Genomic DNA, 20,782 nt, shown 5'->3' with positions numbered 1-20,782 from the left:
TATTCTTCGTGTGGCCTTCTTTTTCTCACGTATTTCTGACAACCAAGATTCACTTTCACGTTTCGTCTTTGCTTGCGCGAGTATTTGAAGCATTCAGTTTGACAGCGAAGTTATATACCTCAACCATCCAAGCAAATATTCATGTCGTTGTTGGAAGCGAAAAAACCCCCATACGTGAGCCGATCCCGGAGATACTGCAATGCATGGCCGACCCGCGGCGGAGGTGAAACAGGCGTTAAGCACTCCCCTTATGTGGGTCTATCCCGGAGATAGGGCAATGTCGGGCGACCCGCGGCGGAGGTGCAGTTCGCCATAAAGGGGCCCACATACACAGCGTCGCTGGTCATCCCTCTTCGCAGAGTGGAAGGGCATTGAGTCTTTTTTCCCCGTACATTGCCAGAAGACCAGGTGGCGAGTGCGATCTGCTGGTGTTGCAAGAAATGCAGTGGCGCGCGAGATGCAGACCACAGCAGCAGCAGCGCCCGGAAAATCGGGAAAACAAGTAAAGACAGCGTCGCTTTCAATTGTCCAAATAAATATTATTATGCGTCAATAGCTGCTGTGGTTCTAATTATTTCGGTCTGTAAATAAAGCGCGCGAGATTTTAAAAAGTAACATATTCATATGCGCATATGCGCAGCGCCATCAGTGTCCTCAAACATCCCATGAACGAATTATTGATGCTGCACACAGACCGCAGACACGATTAGGCTTTGAGCAAGTGAGAGGGATCGAATACAATTGTCTTGGCTTCCACTTTAGCCGAGATATCTTGTTGATTGAAGCGATGATATGTGCGATAAGTAACATAAAAAGTCTTGGAGCTATTGCAGTGTTTTTACTACAGCGTAAAGGGAGAGACCGTTTTGGCGGCAGATGGCGTTGTATTGCAGATGAGAGGTGTGGCCATCGCGTACCATTTTTTTGCCGGCCTACGGATACCTTCGGCACGCATGCAGCGTCAACCCTTAGTTGGTAGCATGTTTGAGGGCCCTAATGCCGCAGCGCATAATCACGTAAACATGGGCAACTTTTTTCAAATATCGAGTGCTTTCTTTGCAGCCCCCCCCCCCCCCCCAAAAAAATAAAATATCACAGCTGCTATCATCAGGAAAAGAAATTATTTGGATATTTCTCAATAGGTTCTGCAACTTTTGCATTGCATATTTAGCCCTTATATCAGCGTTTTCAATGGTAGAAAATTATTGTTGTTAATTCGTTACATAAGATTATATTAAAAAAAGATTACGCGCCATCCCGCACCTCCAAAAGTGGATGTCCAGCGAAGCTGTGGTAAACCGCCACAGCTGCTCAGGGGGATATTCTTTTTAAATACGAAATAATGATATGACCCCTGAAGCGAAAAATACGACGTGTACATCCCACGGTACCGAAACCCATGAGACCAAGTGGCGATATCCCGTTTGATATGATGAAATGTGATAACGTCATTACCTCAAACACCGCGTGTTTCATGACACCAAAGGTCACGTGATGACATTATCACGTCAAATGTTACGTTACAAGACAACGACATCTCACGTCACAATATCGTCTGGTGACGTCACGTGATCATGTCATCAAGCGAAACATGACGGCTCGCGATTACATCGTCATCAAGCAATGATGCTAATTGATGAAGTCATTCATGCTTGTCGGAGAAGTGGCAATTGCGCATTTCCGCTTCTTTGTAATCTCTCCAGCATCGGCCCATGATGACGTAACGTGATTACGTATGCACGTCAAAGAAACATTACGTGCTGACATGATCGCACCAAAGGTCGCGTGATGACATTATCGTGTCCAACGTTACGTTATGTGATAATGGCATGACGTAACAATTCTGCGAAAACCTGTAAGGTGGAGAGAAGTAATTAACAAAGGGAGCATCAGACATCCACCCGTTCGTAGCGATTGCTACAAAGGAAACCCATATGGGTTCATCGAAAGAAATGTTTCTCAGTTGAAGAAAAATTCGTCCTGGTCCGGGACATCCTGGTCCCGTCCTGGACATCCTGAACATCAGTCCTGGTCCGGCACCAGGACGAATTCTTTTTCGACTGCGAAGTGTTTCTTTTGAGGAAACCATATGTATTTCCTTTGTAGCAATCGCTACGAACGGCTGGATGTCTGATGTTCCCTTTATTGATAATGGCATTGTCACGTGATGATATCGCCCTATAACGTATTCTAACGACGTCATCACGACAACCTTGACGTCACGCAATGACGTCTTTGTCGAGCAATGATGTCACCTAATGACGTCATGTGATGCCTCTCGGAGAAGCAGCAAATTGTTCTCGCTTGTTGGCACAGTCTCCGGGAACGGTCCAAATTTTTGTGTGAGCAAAGGCCGCCCACGCGGACATTAGTGGGTTACAGCTTCGCTGTAAAAATTCTTTGAGTAGCTGAAGAGGAGAGCGAACGACGCTAAGCTGGTTTCATGCTCGTAACAACCATCTGAAAATTTTAATTCGTTGCCCGGCTTAGCCGAATCACCCTTACGATACTGAAGAGCTAACGCAAAGTTGCGAGTGTGTTACCGCCAAACTGTGGGTTCGACGGGACTGCAGGAACTCGATTTCGACTTAGTTTTGGAGGTGAAGCGTAAATGTGTGTGCAATCTTCATAAAATACTTAATTTTAAGAGCACACCCTTCTGATATCATTACTTACTAGTTGCTTCCTTTTTGCCTTTTTTATTATGCAACCAGCTCTGTAGCGTTCCAAATATCGGCCGCTTAGTGTGAGTTCGACCCCAGTGCGCAGTTCCAGTTTTCAACCTTGCTTGGCTTGCCATTTTCGTTGAGCACCTTCTTAAGTTTCTGCGTCACTTGTAGAAGTAATTTTGCGGCTCCTTGGTCTCCAATATATTTTAGTTCAAATCGTAGCAACCACAGGCATGTTAACGCTGTCACGAATCATTTCGCAAGTAGACATGTGGACTCAGTCAAGGCTTGTCTGCTTTCTTAGAACCCTGTATGTCTTGCGAAAGAAGTGTATCATAACCTCGTTCTACATTTGCTAACCAAAATGTTATTTTATAATGATAAACAGCAAGGTGTATTTGATCCTTTGCCTAATTCTTGCCCGTTTCAACCATTTTCAAAAAACTGAGTGTATAAAAGCTACTGAGTCTCTTTTTTCAGGAAGCGAGGAAACATCAAATATTTTTTCACGCCAAGTATCTTGCTGTTTCTTGTTTTTTAATGAAGCCTCTTAAGTTATTTAAAGTTAAAGCCATCTTCTTAGAGTGTGTTATGGTATGTTAGGTATGTTAGGTAGGTAGGTTAGCTTAAGGTATGTTAGAATGTGTTTAGGTATGAGACCTTCAAAGAATCTCATTTATTTAAGCGTGAGAATTTTTTACGACTTGTTGTTCAGGTTCTTAGAGAAACATTTGCATTACGTAGTTCTCAGCGACAAAAACAGGGTAGGTACACAGATAGTAAAGTTCTCACAGGGATGTTTTGCGATGAGTCTAAAGTTTCTCTCGTGAACTGCGAAGAACTCATTGTGTTGTAAGCAGAATATTTAACAAACAGACATTCTTGTGTTTTATCACATTGGGACATCACATTCTTGGGTTTTATGCACTAAAACCACGATATGATCGTGAGCCATGCATAGGGGGGACTGCGTAAATTTTGAACACCTGAGGATCTTTAAGGTGCCGCCATGCTCGGAACAAGGCGTTTTTGAATTTCGCCGCCATAGAAATAAGGCCGCCGCCGCCTGGATTTGATTCCACGATCTCGTGCTTACCCGCGTAACATCCACCGAGGCGGGTAGGATATGGTTTTCAGGCATGGTAAGTCCCAATCATAATGGTTTCAGCTATGAACGCAGAATATTTGAAGAAAATTGTTGTGGTACCCAAGGTTCGTTACGTGCATTACGAAGGCTACAAAAATACTGAGCGTGATGTGATGCACAGACATTTTTGATAATTTAGGAACAGCTATATCTGTAGATGGCACAATTTGGAAAAAGTGAGTAATTTGAAAAATGAGCACACATTTGTGACAATAATTTTATTTTCCTAGTCGAATATTTCGCGCAAAAAATGTTCCTATAGGAATCATTGGACCAGAAAGTGTTAAACAGGTTGTTTGAAGGTAATATTTAACTCATCTTGAGCATCTCGCAAACCCCGCGGTTCATTTGAACTTGTTCTCGGAAAGTTATCGGCTTGTTCTTTCGAACGGATTGGTTCGCACTTACTGCCACCACTACGCCGACATCAGGCAAGCACCAAATTATGTGTAAGAGAAATCAGTATGGCCATTGAAAATTATGCGGTAGCCTAGGTTTGTTGAAAGCAGTACATACTAAATGCTCAAGAAAGAAGTAAGTTATAGAATGCCGCTTCGGTACGTGGGAAATTTCACGATTTATCCCTTATTTGAGATTGAATGTTAAAAGAAACGTGTCTAGAACTCAACTTCAATTCTATGTTTTAGGTTGATGTCACTTTTGCAAGCACTGAAAATAATGGTCTATGGCGAATCAACGAGGTGATTCAATATGAGTGAAAAAGATAGCGGTAACAGTTGTTGGGTGCGAATTTTGGATGTGAATTTTAACCAAACTCCAGTCGAAAGAAAACCGCCATGGTTATTATGTGGTACTAAAAATGCAGTCGTAAACAACTAATACTTTACTGTTCAGCTAGAAATAAGCTTCTTTCAGAAAACTTTGGCGGTTCTGCGATAACTTCCTGTGAAATGGATGCTTGAACTACTCGTTTTCAGAATACATTATTTCTTTCGCAGAGAGGTTGACATTTTTATCATCGAGACGCACTACCAGAGGCCACTACCACTCTGCAAGACAGTCTTCCCAACGGCTTTCAACAACTACGGCTCCTTCACTCCGAATGTTCCAATCGTGAGTTATTCCGCAACCTTTTCTGAAAAGCGGCACGGCTGACGCATACGGTCACGAAAGCTTCGCCGACGCTGAGTTCGTTATAATAGGCCTGATCCTAATAGGCCTAATCCTAATATAATATGCCTAATCGCATCACATTTAGTCATGAAATTCGTTGAAACAATCTACGGGTTTCAATGTAGCAGCAGTGCGTCTAGTTGACTTTTTGTACACTTTTTCCGGCGGCGCGAAGCAGACAATATTAAACAAACTAGACACACGCAATGTGTCTCCTAGTATCTCTTTCTCTGTGTGTTGCCTGCTCAACGCCATTACAAAAAATAGAGTAAACACGCCAACTTCTCCAGCGGCAAGTCCTTTTGACTTACTGGGTCAGAAAGAGAGAGGATTCCTTTCCAAAGCTCCTCTTTGTTACATTGTTTAGTCATGACATCATTCACAAACACCCACCGATCTTCATATGATGGCGGTGTATTATGCTGTATTACTGAGTGGACCAAACCGTTTCTCGTCTAGAACACAGGTCTCAACTGGCTGAAAGCATTGGTTCTACCTCGCACACCCAAGGGCAGGAAGAGCATCTGTATGTCGCTAAGCATGGTGGCGCTGCTGTTCAAAGTATCCGGCACAGTCGATCACCTCCAACCGGGGAATGCTTGCTTCGAGGAAATCTGGATGAACTACGCCGAGGTAAGGCTTTTTAGGCTGCGCACGAGCCCTGGAGTTTTTTAGTCTCCGAAGTTGCGCTTTGGAAGCCTTACACGAAATACCGAAAACTCTTGGTTCATTGCCTTGCGCGTATCTTGGCTATTGTTCTATGACATGCCTCTTAATTGATGCATGTGTACCGCAATGTGCTTGCTGAATTTTTTCGAATGTTTCATTGAAGCGTTGAATATAGCAAAATTTCACGGATTATACGGGAAGTACGTGTCAGAATTAGGCAGGGGCAAAGCGTTAAATTGAGAGATTTTCGCATGAATTATTACTGGGAGATATTGTCTATTAGTTTGCGATGAAGACGTTCTCTCGAGCCTTAGGCGCCAGTTTTCGCGCTTTTTGCGCTATTTGTCACACCAGAAAGCCCGGCCATCGAGCAATTTACCTTTGGAATATTTATTTCTATGTTTCAGACTTGCATCGGTCACGGGTGGAGTAATGTAAAGACGCATTCATCAGCGATGTCGTCCTTCCGGCACAAGATTAAATTCTGGCAGTCCTTTGACACGGATATCACAGTGACCAGAAAGGTGAACTATGTTGGTGTGCTCTTTGCAACCCATATAGCTTGTTTGTTAGGCTGTGCATGTACAACAGGTTAAACAATGTTTAGTATGAAGCAACGGAATATAATCCACCGCGCTGGATTATCTTTCTCGCTTATACTTATATTTCTCTTACGAAATCCGCCTCAAGATGATGACTAGTTTTTTTTTGGCGTGTATTTGTGTCACAGTCACGGATATTGTCACAGAATGTGAATACACGCAGCAATGTGCTTCGAAGCAGTGCTGAAGCTTAGTTATATTGTAAAAACGCACGCAAAAAACAGTTGTCGATTACGCCTGCTTGGCAAGCTAAACTGTCGCAAAATTGCGACAAGTACAGTGAGCTCGCGCCTGCATGCGAGTGTGTTTTTCTTAAATGGTACACATTTTTGCTCCTGGAGAACAATATAACCGCATATCAAGCCGCGTAGTAGTGTTGCGTTCTCATCAATTAAGGCAGAAGATCATAACGTGTGAGTAGGCAGAACCAATAGTGGATGCTTGATGTGTAAATCTGCGGAGTGAACAGACCCATCTCGCGGCACAACCACTCGCACCATCTGCCATTCACACCATCTAGGACTAACACATCCACCCTGCAGCCTTATTTGCCCATGCCGGGACTGCTGTTATGCGTATATTTTACAAAAATTTTCAATCAGAAGAGTGTGCGACATTCATGAGCGGAAGTTGCTGTACTGATTTTTGCAACCAGGTGGACCTAATCTTGGACCAGGCGAACAAGACGTGTTTCGCTGCGTACTACGTGGACTACGAGGACTACTATGGCATGTGCCAGGGCAAAGTGGCATTTCCGCGGCTGAAGGCCATCCGAGACCTGCTTAACAAGAGAACGAATGTCGACGAAGACATCGACCTTTTCGGACACGACTTCTGAGGACCACATTACAGCGACGCTCCTCGGTCACGCTCACCGATGTGCACTTTTCCCACTCCATCTTTCTTTTCTTTTCATTCCCGGCGCTGCCAAGAAATAAGCAACCATTGAGATATCCCTGTGGTAGTGTTCTAAAGTACAGCGGTTGACTAATAGGAAGTAAAGAAGCGACCGGAAACTGGCTCTTTCTTTCTTTTACTTACTATCTGTCATCGCCCAAAATCTTAAAAAAACGCATAGCTTTTGCTACTGCGCACAAATTTGTGAAATATAAACCGGACCTACTCGGTTGTTGAAAAGAAGTAAGTAATGTAGATAACGGGATTACTAATGTAGAAAAAGCAAATTCTACTGCGTAAAAGAGCGACTGAACATCACCGCAACTAAATTGTGAGAGTGCATAATTGTGAGAGTGAAATTTAAATTCGTGCAAACATTTCGGACCAACAAACAAGCTCAAAAGAGAGAACTGCAAAAAAAAGAAAACATTGGGAGCAGTGAACATCGTGTCACAAGTCTTTTATGACACTGTGCTTGTTTAAAAATTCTTAATGCCCAATTTGGTTTCCTAGAGCGAAGGAAGGCAATTTTGCCGACCCTGAGTGTCTCGCACGACGACTCAGCTGCTCAACGTGAGATCTATGTCCCGATGCATACATTGAAACATAGTTTTCTTCAAACGCTGGTAATGGGACCGCTACCAGGCGAACAATGGTTTGTGCGAAGACTTTCCTAATTTCAGCGCTTGCGGCTTCAAAGATTCTTGGGACTTCACAACCATTTATTTCATCGGCATTAGGAGTGTCAAAGGGAAAAACATTTACGTGTGTGATGTCTCGGAAGCGGGTAACTTGTTAGAGTTATGGAAGCGATGGGATAGCTTAGACTAGCATTAATGTTTGCATCGGTGTACATATGTCTGCATACGGGGCGATCCTTTAAGTTTGGAAAATTTTCGAAATTGCCTGTTACAGATAATTCTAGCCCTTAATGTGCATTAGAAAGGGAGGGGGGCGTTGCTTATGCGAGAAATTCAAACATATATTCAACTTATAAAAAACCATAATTCACTGCTCAATTATTTACTCTCCAGCAGTTATCGCAATTTACACATTGTAGAGGGGTCCTTGAGAACAGTTTCTATTTGGAATGAATTTCTAGTGCGGCACCAGTTTGGATATATGCACCATCAAACTCGGCGTAAAAATTTAGTGTTGCTTTACTTTTTTCATACAGCGCTCTTTTGTGGATTTAAGCGCAAAAGTAAATAAAACGCTCGTGTATTTCCTTTTGGAAAATATGTCAAAACTGGTGTCATCTTCGAAGTTCACTTTAAGTGGATACCTCTGGCAAACTGAGCGGCTACAATTCGTAAATTTTAATGTGTACTATAATGTAATTACAGTAAACTCTCAGTTGTACGAGCGTCGGTTTAATGAATATTTTAGAATGACGAGCCTTTAGAAAATCCCTGGCGGCTTTCCTATTATGCTGTGCAAAAATCTTTCAATTAAACGAATTTCCATATAGTGAATATTTCAGTTGAACAGACTTAATCAATGCACTGGGCTCATTTGTGAAATCAGTTCAACAAAGTTTTGCGCTCTGCAGCGCTGGCGTAGACGGTGCTCACCGCTCCCAAATCTGCTGGCATAAATCCTGTCTTTCTCCCCTAGGGGTCTGGTGAAAGCGAGCGAGAGGAACAGTGTAATAAGCTGATCGACCCCGGGATGTGGACAGAGGTCTTTGACCAGCTGGATGTTGACAGAAACACTTCGTTTCAAGACCATGTGCAGTGTGACAGTGAGCTCGTTACCTGTGCTGAACTGTAAGATCTGGAAGTTGTTTCGAATGTTCGTCCAAAAGTAAGAGTGTGACGAGGAAGACACAATGGCAGAGGCAAATTCAAATCCTGTACTCTAGCAGATGCTGTAGGATGCGTTGTAAGGTTACGAGACTCCACTTCTCAGCGAGAAGGTGTGCCAGAGGAAGTGCACAAAAACAGATTCTCTGGACACGTTTGTTACTTCTTGCGCTTTAAGCGCACCAGTGCAAACGAAAATTTCATTTGTTTTCTTCAAAATTAGATGGGCACAGAATAATTGTTACACACTTCGTATATATTGATTTGCATAGCTCCATAAATTGCATTTCACAATTTTGACTCAATGTCTGCTGTGCCCTATGCTGCTCCATATTCTAGTGAATATTGAGTTTATGAACTTTCAGGTAACTGAAGTAGTTCCTTGGCTCCCTTAAAGTTCACCCAGATGAAAGTTCGCTGTATTTGAGAACCTAATTCGAACATGCGTTTCGATTTTTCAAGCTAGTAATGTCCGCCTCTTCGAATAATCCAGCTCAATGGCTAGAATGAAGCTGTTGGATGCAACCCGCACATAAAACAGAACTGATCTGCTCACGACCACCGTCACTGGCCCTTCGCTCCTCGAAGAGGGAGGGCGCGTGTCGAGTGGGCTCCTGAACCACGCCTTGCAATGTAACGAATGCGGCTTCATATATGGATCCGGAACTTCAAGGAGGTGCGACCTTGTCATAACGAATTTCTCTCGCATTTACCGCTAAATTGCCATTGAATTTTTGTCTGTACGAACGCCCAAGCACTCGTAGTTCTCACCAACACCCACATTCGTAATTACTGCACGTTTCAACTAGAAGGGATCATACTCCTAAAAAAGCAATTTTCAAAGTTGCAAAGGAATTTTGAAGCGAGAAGTTTGAAGTTATAGGCGAAAACATTTAATGTCCACGATTCCCGTGCTGGCGGAGGCCCGCCCGATGGTGGTCGGCCGTTTTTCTCCTACGCTGAGCCTCGAACTGCCACTAGGGCTTCTGCAGAAAATATTGCGCTCTCACGCTTCTTCCTGGGAGCTATCTTCACTGCAAGATCATGCCGTGACGCCACCTCGTCCTAGGCAGCGCCGACGAATCGGGTTCCTCACGATGCCATGGAGCGAGGAGCTTGTGACGCTATAATTGACCGCTTTAAGCCTCTACCTAAGAAGCGCCGAAACTTTCTCGACTTCGCTCAAGCTTGCTAGGCGCAGAGAGCGGTTGCCAGCTTTTTGTCTCTGTAGAGTATGTAAATAGCTGTGTATACTAAAAAGCTAGTTTCCTAACTCCATCGCATGCAGCTGCTTTAGTGAAACGTGTGCGTAGTAAGGCAACAACGGAGACCATCTTTAGATAACATGCAAACACGCTGTGCGCGTACAGCTGGCAGTGGAACATTTGAAGCTTGACGCAAGTGACTTGGGGAGGGCGTGTCACAAATTAAACAATATGACTCTTACAGTGATTTCGACATCTCTCGTATATATTTGCAGTCTATGCATAGCAACTGCAAATTTTCTATCAAAAAGAAAATTGCTAGAGTTGTGGCTATCCATAAAGAAAGGTAACAAGACCGTCTTAGGAAATTATATCCCCGTAGGGGGACCGCTTTCACATGTTCCAGGCGGCGGGGGGGGGGGGGGGGGGTGTCGCTAGGGCCCGACCAGCCTTCCGAACCAGATATATATATATATATATATATATATATATATATATATATATATATATATATATATATATATATATATATATATATATAATACTTGCAGTTGCGGAAACTTCGTCTGACCTCGAAGAATTGAGCGTTGAGGTGTCGGTGCTCTGTGTGTATATACCGGACTTCGTGTTGGGCGACAGTTCGCTTTGACAGCCTGAATCCTCTCGGTGGTTCAATATTCCTTCGTGTAATTGTCGCAAACTCATATGTCCCTAATGATGCTTCGCCTTTCCGGTGAAACTGCAGCCGCTCTCTTTCTCTCTCTTTTTGTGCGAGTCCGAGTATAGACGCTGCTGCGCATGCCTTCTGTTGATTCAGATTTCGAGTGCATACAGCTTGGCCTCATTTCGGTTACTGAGGGAATTGTACAGTGTTCCCCGATTATGATGCACCAGGACGTAAAGAAAGGAGCTATTGCGTTACTCGAAGAAAACCCAGTGCATATTGTGTCCAGCAGAGTGAAGTAGCCGCCATTAATTCTTTCGTTACTGAGCTTTCATTCGGTAATTGCTATATTTTATCTAACTCGAGAAGTACTGTTCTAATTTTCAAAGTGTCCATGAGGCATTTGTAGGCACCATAAAATTACATCTAGCTGCGGTGTTTTCAGCAACGTACTAGTTACGTACAACTTTTTCCGACTGGAAAAAAACCGCACGAAGCATTCGAAATACCACATGAGCGCGCTCCCACCCGCATCGTAAAGCAGCTCATCATCTTTATAGTCATAATGAAGGAGCACCTACAGCAGGTTTCCCGGCTTCCCAGCTATTTCTTCCTCCCTATGTCGCACTTATGTATCCCTCAAGGCCGATTTGTCACATTGATAACAAAAGCCCCTTGATAACGCGGCCTAAGCGCCGCTCTGACCACGAACGAAACGCGAAAAGCAATCGAAAAGGCATAGATTGTTTCAATATTCCGGCTTTGCTTGCACCACATCAAAAGAATGCGTGCGCAGCTATATTTCGCGCCAAAAAGCTTGCTTCAGACAAAAGCCAACTTAAAGTGAGCGTTTTATTTTTCACGAAATTGTACACGGGGTGCAAAAAAAGTTTCGTATCAAAAAATAAAAGCGAAACAAACAGACCTGGAAGCGACCAAGGTGTAGAGAAAAAAGCAAAACCGATGCATTCGATAAAGTAGATACACCACTTCTAAATGAGAAAATAGAAAAACAGAAAATATGAGATTTCAGTGTTCCTTTATTATCTACGAATAGGTCCCCTTTTGCAGCTACGCAGTACTGTGTCCGTTTTATCACTTCTTCGGTGGCTTCCTTGATGTCCGAAGCCAGAATTCTACGGCAGACATCCATTATCCTTGCATTGAACAACTATGGCGTATGTCTCGATCATGTAAACACGATCTTTAACATAAGCCCTCAGAAATAACTCGAGTGACGACAGATCGGGTTAGCTAGCCGGCCAACTTGAAGGCCCGTGCCTTCCAATCTATTGCGCATGAAAAGTCGCATCCAGCCAGTTTCATGTTCGGCTGCTGCTGTGTGCGGTTGCCCCATCTTATTGATCCAAAGAAGCGGAAGACGTGACAGTAGGACTTCACTGAGAAACTCATCCACCGCTCCTCCTGGGATTTCGTTCACGTAACGCTGTCCGGTCAGTGTGTGATCAAAGATGGAAGCGATTACAGCACCGGCCTAAATTCCGAACTGCGCACTGAGCGACCACTGGTACTGGTGGCGATTGCGTCCCTCCAATAGAGTGCAATAAGTAAATTTACCTAGGCTTTGCTGCGAAAATTGGCTTCATCTGTGCAGATGATGGTCCTCAAAGCGTTCGGTGAATTATCGGCATTTTGTGATGACCCCGTTCGAGAAATCTAACGATCCTACAGGTTCCTATATTCTAAGCATTGGGGCTGCTTAAAGTGGTACAGGCGAAAGGCAGTCATTTAAAATTCTCCAAACTGATCACTTGTAAATTAGTGCCTGGGTAGCCACGTCCCGCATGCTAGCATGAGGTTTTGAGGCCATAAGTGCTAGAACATGCGTCTTTGGGCTACGACTAAAAAATGCAGTCCTCTGCCGCTGTTTCTTGAAGCTGCCGGTTTGTCTCAGGATTTCATCATTTCTGATGACAGTCGATGCGTTTTGCTTTACCGCCACACTTCCATGATTGGTATATATATTTGCGGCCTTCCTCTTGTTGCAATTTGCAGATTCCAAGGCAAGGGTGGTGTTTACCTTCTGCTCATAAGAAAAAAAAAACATGACGACTGGGACGAAGCAAAATGCACCTTTAAACCTTTGCACTGACGACATCGATTCGCTTTTGTCGTGATAGGTTTTGTGGAAAAAAGAACATCCGTGTACTTTATCTACGCTAAGACAACAGGTATCACAGCTCGTTTCCAACTAACGCCAAACCGCCGTGATAGTGCAGCCGTGGCGCTGCAGATAAGGCACTAGCTCGATCAGGACGTTTTTCTTTATTTCCTTTGTTTCGTTCTAGATAACTCAGAGAGCCTGTTCGAGGGCGCTGCTTTATGATCCGTGTGGAAGCGCAGTCGCGGGGTATTCCCCGTACTTCTTAGTGTTTATTTACCAATCGTAAAAATGTGTACCCAATTAGTACGTTACTGAAATTACCGCAGTTACATGCCGCTTGTTTGTGCCTTGAGATACGTCATTGACACTGCGATAATTTGCATAGTACGTCTGGAGTTAATCAATTACAGTGCCCAAAGGTCAATAACAAATAATTACTGGCAACTACTCCACTGTACTGCAGACAATATGCACTAGGTTTTCTTGGAGAAACGCATGCCCCTTTTTTAAAATCTTGGTGCGTGATAGCTAATTTGGACACCCTGCATATAATTATGACCTTTTCATGCAATTGACGATGTCTTCAGCAATAATAGAGGTTGTAAGTTATTAGCAGTATATATGTAGTCGTTAGCACTGGTTATTGGAAAGAGAAGCAATACTTAGACACACAACGTTCACGTGCATTTAACACGCCATTGATAAAAGACTCTGCCGAAAGAGTCATTGAAGTTTGTTGGGTTTTTAAATGGTCCAAAAAGCGCACAAAGCAACTTGGAGCTTGGTGAATGTGCAGCAGCATATTCGTTCTCTAGGCATAGGAGATCCATACCTTTAGAAATAATCTTTAATTTGCTATCTGCATCTTTTTCAAAAATATAATAAACATCGTCCTGTGTGCATATTTAAATATATTGTGCATGTACATTGTGTTTACAGTGGAAATTTAAAACCATGTTGAAGTGAGAAAATACGGATGAGGCAGCCACCTCTGGTGCTTCTAATGCGCTTGTCCTTGTCAGTATTTGCAGAAGTCAAGCGAAAGTATGAATTAAAAGCCGTGCATGTCCCCACCAACAATTATGCCCTAAGCTGTTAGCCCCAGTGAAATCTCAAGTGAAAAAGTCGAAAAAAATCAAAAGAAACTTCAAATGATGTAGGGGACAAAGCTCTGGTACTGGTATTGGTACTAATAAAGCTCTGGTACTGGTGGTTGAGGAGTGGGCGAGGTGGTGTGGCCAACTTTATCAGCGAACTTCCGCAGCTGTATTTATTGCAAAACGATTCAATGTAATTTCCCTCATTACATTAACATGGTGGACGTGGGAAAAAGTGAAAGCGCTATACGAGGTCCCAACCTATATTACAGCAGGCAGCGGACGGGAAGACTGACATACTCGCTCTGAAAAAAAAATTGGCTGAGGCTTAGCTTGGTTAAGCCTAGTCAGATGCGAAGCAAATTGGTGGCTAAACTTGGTAAGTAACTTGTCGCCGAGCCGCATACTGAGCACGTTGCTTGGCCAGACGTTCTTCCCGCTCTTCATCAGTCTCTGTAGCACGCCGCAACCTTCGCTTCTCATTCCAACGAGCAGCTCTGTCTCCGGGAGGCATCTCACCTCGTGAGTGTCTAGCAGAGGCAAGCGCAGCTGCTTATATACCGCCGCGACGCCGCGAGTGACGGCGCGAGTTGGAGCCGCGTTTCTCCTCTGTCGTGACGTCACGGTGTCACGTGGTCAGCCTTGAAGGCGACGCCGCTAGCGACGGCGCGAGTTGGAGCCCCGTTTCTCCTCTGTCTTGACGTCACGGTGTCACATGGTATGGCATGAGTTCTCAAGGTCATTGAAGGCGACACCGCCGCGCCTGAGGAGCTGGGTTGAGCTCTAGTAATATGCTTCGCATAAAAATAAAGCAGTTGAACTTGCAAAGTATGCGTCAATTTTGGAAAGAAAAGCTACGTACCAGCTTGCGTAGTTGACGAAGAGAAGCAGAAGACGACGAATACAAATGGCTAGCTTGTAGTTGAGGAACAAAGCTTTGATAAGGACGTTGTTTATAAAGGAGGCTATTGAGAGAGGTCTGATTACATTGAACAAAGTGGCGCTGCGGCGCCTAACTTTATAAATATAAAATTTTCATGCAGTGCCGAGTTACGGACGTTTTTTTTACAGCGAAGCTGTATATGGCTAGCCGATTTGTCCGTCCGACTGTCGCCTGTACGCCGAAAGCTGCTCCAGCGCAACCCCATGCTCATGCGCGAAAAAACCAAACAAGAGCGAAAGCGAGGCGCCCGATTGCTGGACCAGTACTGGCGCCGTTGGCGCTGCCTTGATGGCGTCGTGATGGCGCTTTAGGTGTGTGCAGCAGGTGGGGGCGGCGCGGAAGGGGCTTCGGCATCGCCGGGGGGGAGGGCTTAACCACCGCCGAAAAACTCCGTCCGGGGCTCGGGCACCGCAGCCCCCCGTGGCTGGCGCCTATGTATATGCATATCAACGTACCACATCTCATGGGGATGCCAAAATAGACCGCCAAATTTAAATGCACGTTGAGTTAGGCATAATCGAACCAACACACTGGAGCAATGGGGAGGCACAACTCGCCCGCTCAGACCCGAAGGTGCAGAAGGCTCTTCTTGGTCACATTCGGCTAGCGGCAGAAGCCAGTGGAGCCCTGGACTTGGGGCACCACCCATCGAGCTCCTAATCCCCTATCCCCATTTCCCCAACTCAATAAAGTTATTCTCTCTCTCTTTCTTTGTACCTATTTGCGGCTCTCATTATGGCTTTCAGAACAGGTAGTAAGGAATACAGAGTAAAGTGTTACTTATCATGGAGGCAGCATCATGCGCAGTTAAATACAAGTCAATGCAAAATGTTTCCTGAGGCACACCTCAAGGGAGCATGATAGGTCGGCTGTTTACATTAATGACAGTGTTAACGTGAACCCCAATTCTCGTTTTATAATTTACGCCGATGATACCACCTTGCTGCTTTCTGAATTGAAGAATTAATGCAAACATTTTGCTAGGACAGCTTGGTCGCATGAAATGGCCTCCCAGTTAATGCCGACAAATCTAAGGCAATACTTCTCTCACAACAAAAATAAGCAGTGCAGTTAACTTGGTTCCTACTTTTCATCTTTTGCACCATTTTTTGCAGGGAATGTGCAACGGAACGACAACATAAACCATATAGCATATTCAAATGTTCTAAAGCTATTGCACAGTATTTTATTTCATACATTGTGGGTGCCAGGCCACCGCCCGGTTCGTGGCCTGTCCCGCACAGTGGGAATCTCCCGTCATAGAGGTATTGTGCCACAAGAAAGTACTTACTACATCATCCTTTAGTCTGCTCGCATATGAATTATGAATTAGAGAGCACTAGTATGGGAGAATAACTAACCTTCGAAATCTATCCATCCGTGAGAAATGTGCTGTTCGCATTGTTTTTATTTGCATAGAGACACTAGAAAAATAAAATAATTGAAGAATAAAAATGGCTGTGGCTTAGCTAAGGTTAAGCCCAGGATGCGAAGCATACTAGCCTTTATTTTAACGCGAAAGCGTTAAGGAGCTCGTGTCGCAGAAAAGCCGGTGTCGTCGGCGTCGGCTCAGGCGTGCGTCGCTTGCTCAGGCGCACATTTCGTTGTCGCGCCGAACGCTGCGTTGCTCGACGCTCACCGCGTCCGATGCGGGGCGCGCAGTCGCTGCGCCGTAGCCCATTGTCTTACACCCATTGGCGGGTCGACGGGAACGCTGTCGCGTTCCACTCTTGAAGGCGAAGCTTAAGCGTCCGCTTTGATGATGATGATGATAGCAACTTTATTGTACCGCCGGATAAGGAGGCCCCAACTCCCCGTCCCCGGCACACAGGCCTTGGGGACGGGGGCCGGAACCTCCGCGATTAGAAGCAAGCAAAGAGGTCTTGACTCTTCGCGGCTTCTTCCGCCTGGCGGATGGCGTGTTGCTGTGGAGTAGGGTCGTCGCTCCGCAGCAGGGCTTCCCAGGCCTCTCTATAATTTGTTTGCTTTAGCCCCTGGTGAGCCAGCGCATTCCCAGATTATGTGATCGAGGGTCCCTCTCGCCCCACAGTGTTTGCACTTATCGGTTTCTTTGTCATGCATAACATGGTATGCCCAGACCGGGTTTACGAAGTTCCCAGCTTGCAGGCGCCGCCATGCGACTGCCTCTCTATTGTTTAGACTTTTATCCGGTGGTGGCACCAGTTTCCTGCGTAGCCGATAATTTTCGACAATCTCCGTATAATTTTGCAGACGCTCGTCCGTGTTCCGGCAGTCGGGCGGTTCCACAGCCACCCGGAAGTAGAGAGCTCAGGCTAACTCGTGGGCCGCCTCGTTGCCAGGAACGGACGTGTGTGCAGGGGTCCAAATTAGGCTAATTTTTCTGTTCAGCCGTCTACTGGCCAGAACCCTTGCCGCTTCCGGTGAGATCCTGCCCTTTCCAAAATTCCAGATGGCCGTTTTGCTATCGCTAATTATGAAATTTGCTTCCGTTCCCACGCAAGCGAGCGCTATCGCAACTTCTTCAGCCGTTTCCGAGTTGCGGCTTCTAATGGTGGCGGCCGATACGGGGGCACCTCGGCCTTCGGCCACCGAGGCGACCGCCGCACCCGACTTGCCACTTGCCGCGTCCACGTACGCAACCGACTTGCTGTTCATTGAATTAAAGTCCGCTTGCAGCTGTTATGACGTCATATGGTAGCTACGCGGCCGTGCGCGGCGCAGCAAGGAAGAGCGTGGTTGTGCGGCTAGTATGCTTCGCATAAAATAATAACCTCTTTTACGTTTCGTACCTATATATATTGCGCAAATATAGGAACGAACAAAAGAGGCACTAGGAAAATATTTCTCTCTCAACTCCACTGCATTTCTAGGAGTTGCCGCACCTACATCACCAAAATAAATACCATATTAGCTATTGCCATAAGTCAGAGCCATCTATGGATGCCGAAATTAGGATATCAGAGACTGCTATCTCTCAACAAATAATCCGACGCATACATTACAATTAATCAACTACCTCCCAAGCACTCCGTACAGATGATCAACCATCGAAGCTGAAACGTGCAGCCACAGTGTTCATCACTGGGTTAATCCCGACGGTGCATAAACGACGGCTTGGTAGGCTGTCGGTATGCAGCTGCTGCATGCGCTGGCTGCACAAGCTCGTTCTTGTGCTCGAGCACGGCGTTAGGAGCAGACAAATGGTCCACGGCCCTGACTTTGACCGCCTCGATGCCTTGGGGTAGCATACAAGAGTTTATTGGCTACTAGCCTGCTTCTATGGTCACATGCAATTAAAATGAAATATATTTACTAACACATGCAGGATCGTTCTAACAACACATCCCTCCATGAACTCATGCACTGCCCAAGATCATAACACGTGAAAAGCACAGTTCACATTAGTAGGCCTTGCAAAGCGTGTCAAGATGCACGCCATGTAATTGATTTGAATTGTTTGAGTGCTTCCTAATATGGCCATTTAATGGGACACTAAAGGCAAATATGAAGTAGATGTGGCCTCTTAAATTAGCATACCATAAACCTCACAGTGCTCGTTTCGTGCCAAGAGAAGACTTAGTTTACGAGAAAATTGCGCCTGAAGGGTTCGCATACCTAGAGAGCAATTCAAATCGCCTGCTTCTGAGGACAGAGTGGCGACGTTGTGCCATCACTGCCCTTCACTTCCATTGGTGAGTAAAACAGAACCCTACAGATGGTGCTACAGTTTTCTGTGCAAAATGCGTAAGTGCGGCCATGGAGCAACCGAGCCAAGACAGAACGTTGGACTCGCCGCTCCTACTACTCTTGAGCAAGTAGCATGGACTGTTCGGGAATCCCGCAACATCACGTAAACATCGAATCCTCTCTAACTTGCAGTTTGTGCGAGTTTCGCGAGCCAGAAAAGCCAGCTCAGCACTATGTGATAACGAAACCACTAAAGCATGTAAGCGTGGGCGATGCTTTCAAGGGTAACCTCAATGTTTTTTTTCTAAAAATCAAATAGAACTAGACGAGCTGCATTTTTTAAATCTTATAATGCAATGCAGCAATCTTTTTATTACTAGTAGATAAGTCGTAGCGACAGAACTTTAATGAGGAATGCCTTCATCATCGGGCTGGTGCTTGAATTTGCTGCGGCAGTCTCCAATTGTGTCCTGCAGTTAGTTCCGTTTATCAATTACTGACTCTCTGTTCGCAATAACAGTGATGCCTTCGACGTTCTGGAGCACTAATCTATTACTTTAGCTTGACATAATGATTGCCTTTAGTGTCCCTTTAGACACTAGTCCTTCTGACCTGCATACGACTTGCCACAGCAGAGAGGTATTGCGCTGATAACCCCCACAGCACAACACACAAAGTGCTTGGCGTGGTTCTTCATACATCCTTGTCTCTCAGTACTCGTGTTACAAAGACACAATTAGGCTAATCACTTCGGTGCGGGAGAAACCACTCGGACACCATATCTACCAGCCAAGTTTTTCAATTTGTGGCTGTCTTAGCACACATGGCACGAAGTCATTTCTAGTGATATCTGTTCTTTTTATGTCCGATGGTGTGTCCTAGTGAGGAACGCTTCACCTTTCAAAGAACAGATTTCGTAACAGCATGTACAACAAAGTGAGTGAAGCTGGGTTTCAAATGTCTGTTCATTTGATGAAATCACATCAACAGGCCACTTGCCCCAATTGGGCAAATGGCCAATAAACCATCATACCCTATCGTAGGGCATCAAGAGGCATCTGAAGTCAGATACCTCGAACAGCTGCCTGCTGATGTATTTCATGATGCATGCAGTTAAACGTCTGCTGCTGCGGCTGTGAGTGGTAGTGCCTTATGCCAAGGGAATGGGAGGGTGAGTGCCACAGTAGCTGAACTGGTAAGCCGCCACATGCCCATTGAAGGTGGTGTGGATTCAGCTCCTACTTGCAGCAAACTATCTTTTCGTCCACTTTCATTCCCCTTTTCCATAGCATTTAAAAATTCCAAAAATGCACAATTAATTTACCCTATGCTTTCTCCGAGTTCATTGCCTGTTTTCATCATCTGGTCAAACAATTATGGCTCAGCTCGATACGGGCTATTTCAGCTTGGAAGATAAGAACGTCCGAGGAGGCCAAAGGAAGTGACTTGGTCGGCAATGGTGGATACGGTTCAGAATCAGTTTTAAAAACATAGAAGGTTTTCAGCAAAACGCATAGCATAGACAGTCGATCTGTCATAAAGGTGCTTAGAGTAAATACTCACTAGTGCACTAAACATGAAGGTTGTTTTAGCTAAGTGTACCCCAATTGCTGACAAGAAATGCGGAAATAAGGTAACTTGTCAATCTAGTATATGCTCCTGACAGTGCAGCTTGCCGGCGAGCGCCACAGCACCTGTCACAGCAGAAGCGCAACTAGGGGACAGATTAGAGTATAGGCACCTTGCCAAACAGTGCCGTTCGCGGCTTTCAAGCTGGTCGGCGTACAGCATGGTATTGGCGTGTTCAATAAAAGCATGAATCTTTTTAAAAGGTGGGAGCTGACGCATACGCTTTCCATTTCACGTTGTGGTACTTGTTAAGTCGTCAGTCCTCACATCACCGACAACTGCGCTCTCCGTGCTCGCATGTTGACACTTCTAACGGCATTGCCGGACATTTGTGTCATTCTTCTGCCTGTCCGTGTAGAGGCTTGGTTAAGATGTCCTCTTTGCCACATTAGGGCGAGACAATTGTTCAATAAAGCAAGATTAACATAAAATACTTGTTTTCTTTAGATTGTTGCTCCGGGTGATCTAGTACCTCACTTGATTCCCCCCTCCCCTATTCTTCATAGGCTTCATCGCCTCTCTTTTTT

General features: G+C 45.1%; 1 protein-coding gene across 1 annotated transcript in view; it reads left to right on the top strand.

Annotated features, from left to right (window-relative positions):
* LOC135914778 (chitinase-3-like protein 1) overlaps positions 1 to 7,237 on the top strand; it is a 326,619-nt gene extending 319,382 nt beyond the window's left edge. Inside the window, exons 13-16 of the mRNA XM_070539354.1 lie at positions 4,776 to 4,890; positions 5,410 to 5,583; positions 6,027 to 6,143; positions 6,877 to 7,237. Of these exons, the coding sequence (XP_070395455.1) occupies positions 4,776 to 4,890; positions 5,410 to 5,583; positions 6,027 to 6,143; positions 6,877 to 7,059 (589 nt within the window). The 3' untranslated portion in view covers positions 7,060 to 7,237. The remainder of the gene's footprint in view (positions 1 to 4,775; positions 4,891 to 5,409; positions 5,584 to 6,026; positions 6,144 to 6,876) is intronic.
* Positions 7,238 to 20,782: the final 13,545 nt, after the last annotated feature.

Source organism: Dermacentor albipictus, chromosome 5 (genome assembly GCF_038994185.2).
Source record: "Dermacentor albipictus isolate Rhodes 1998 colony chromosome 5, USDA_Dalb.pri_finalv2, whole genome shotgun sequence".
Taxonomy (NCBI): Eukaryota; Metazoa; Arthropoda; class Arachnida; order Ixodida; family Ixodidae; genus Dermacentor; species Dermacentor albipictus.
Note: the sequence above shows the minus strand (reverse complement) of the source record. Positions and strands in the feature narration are given on the sequence as shown.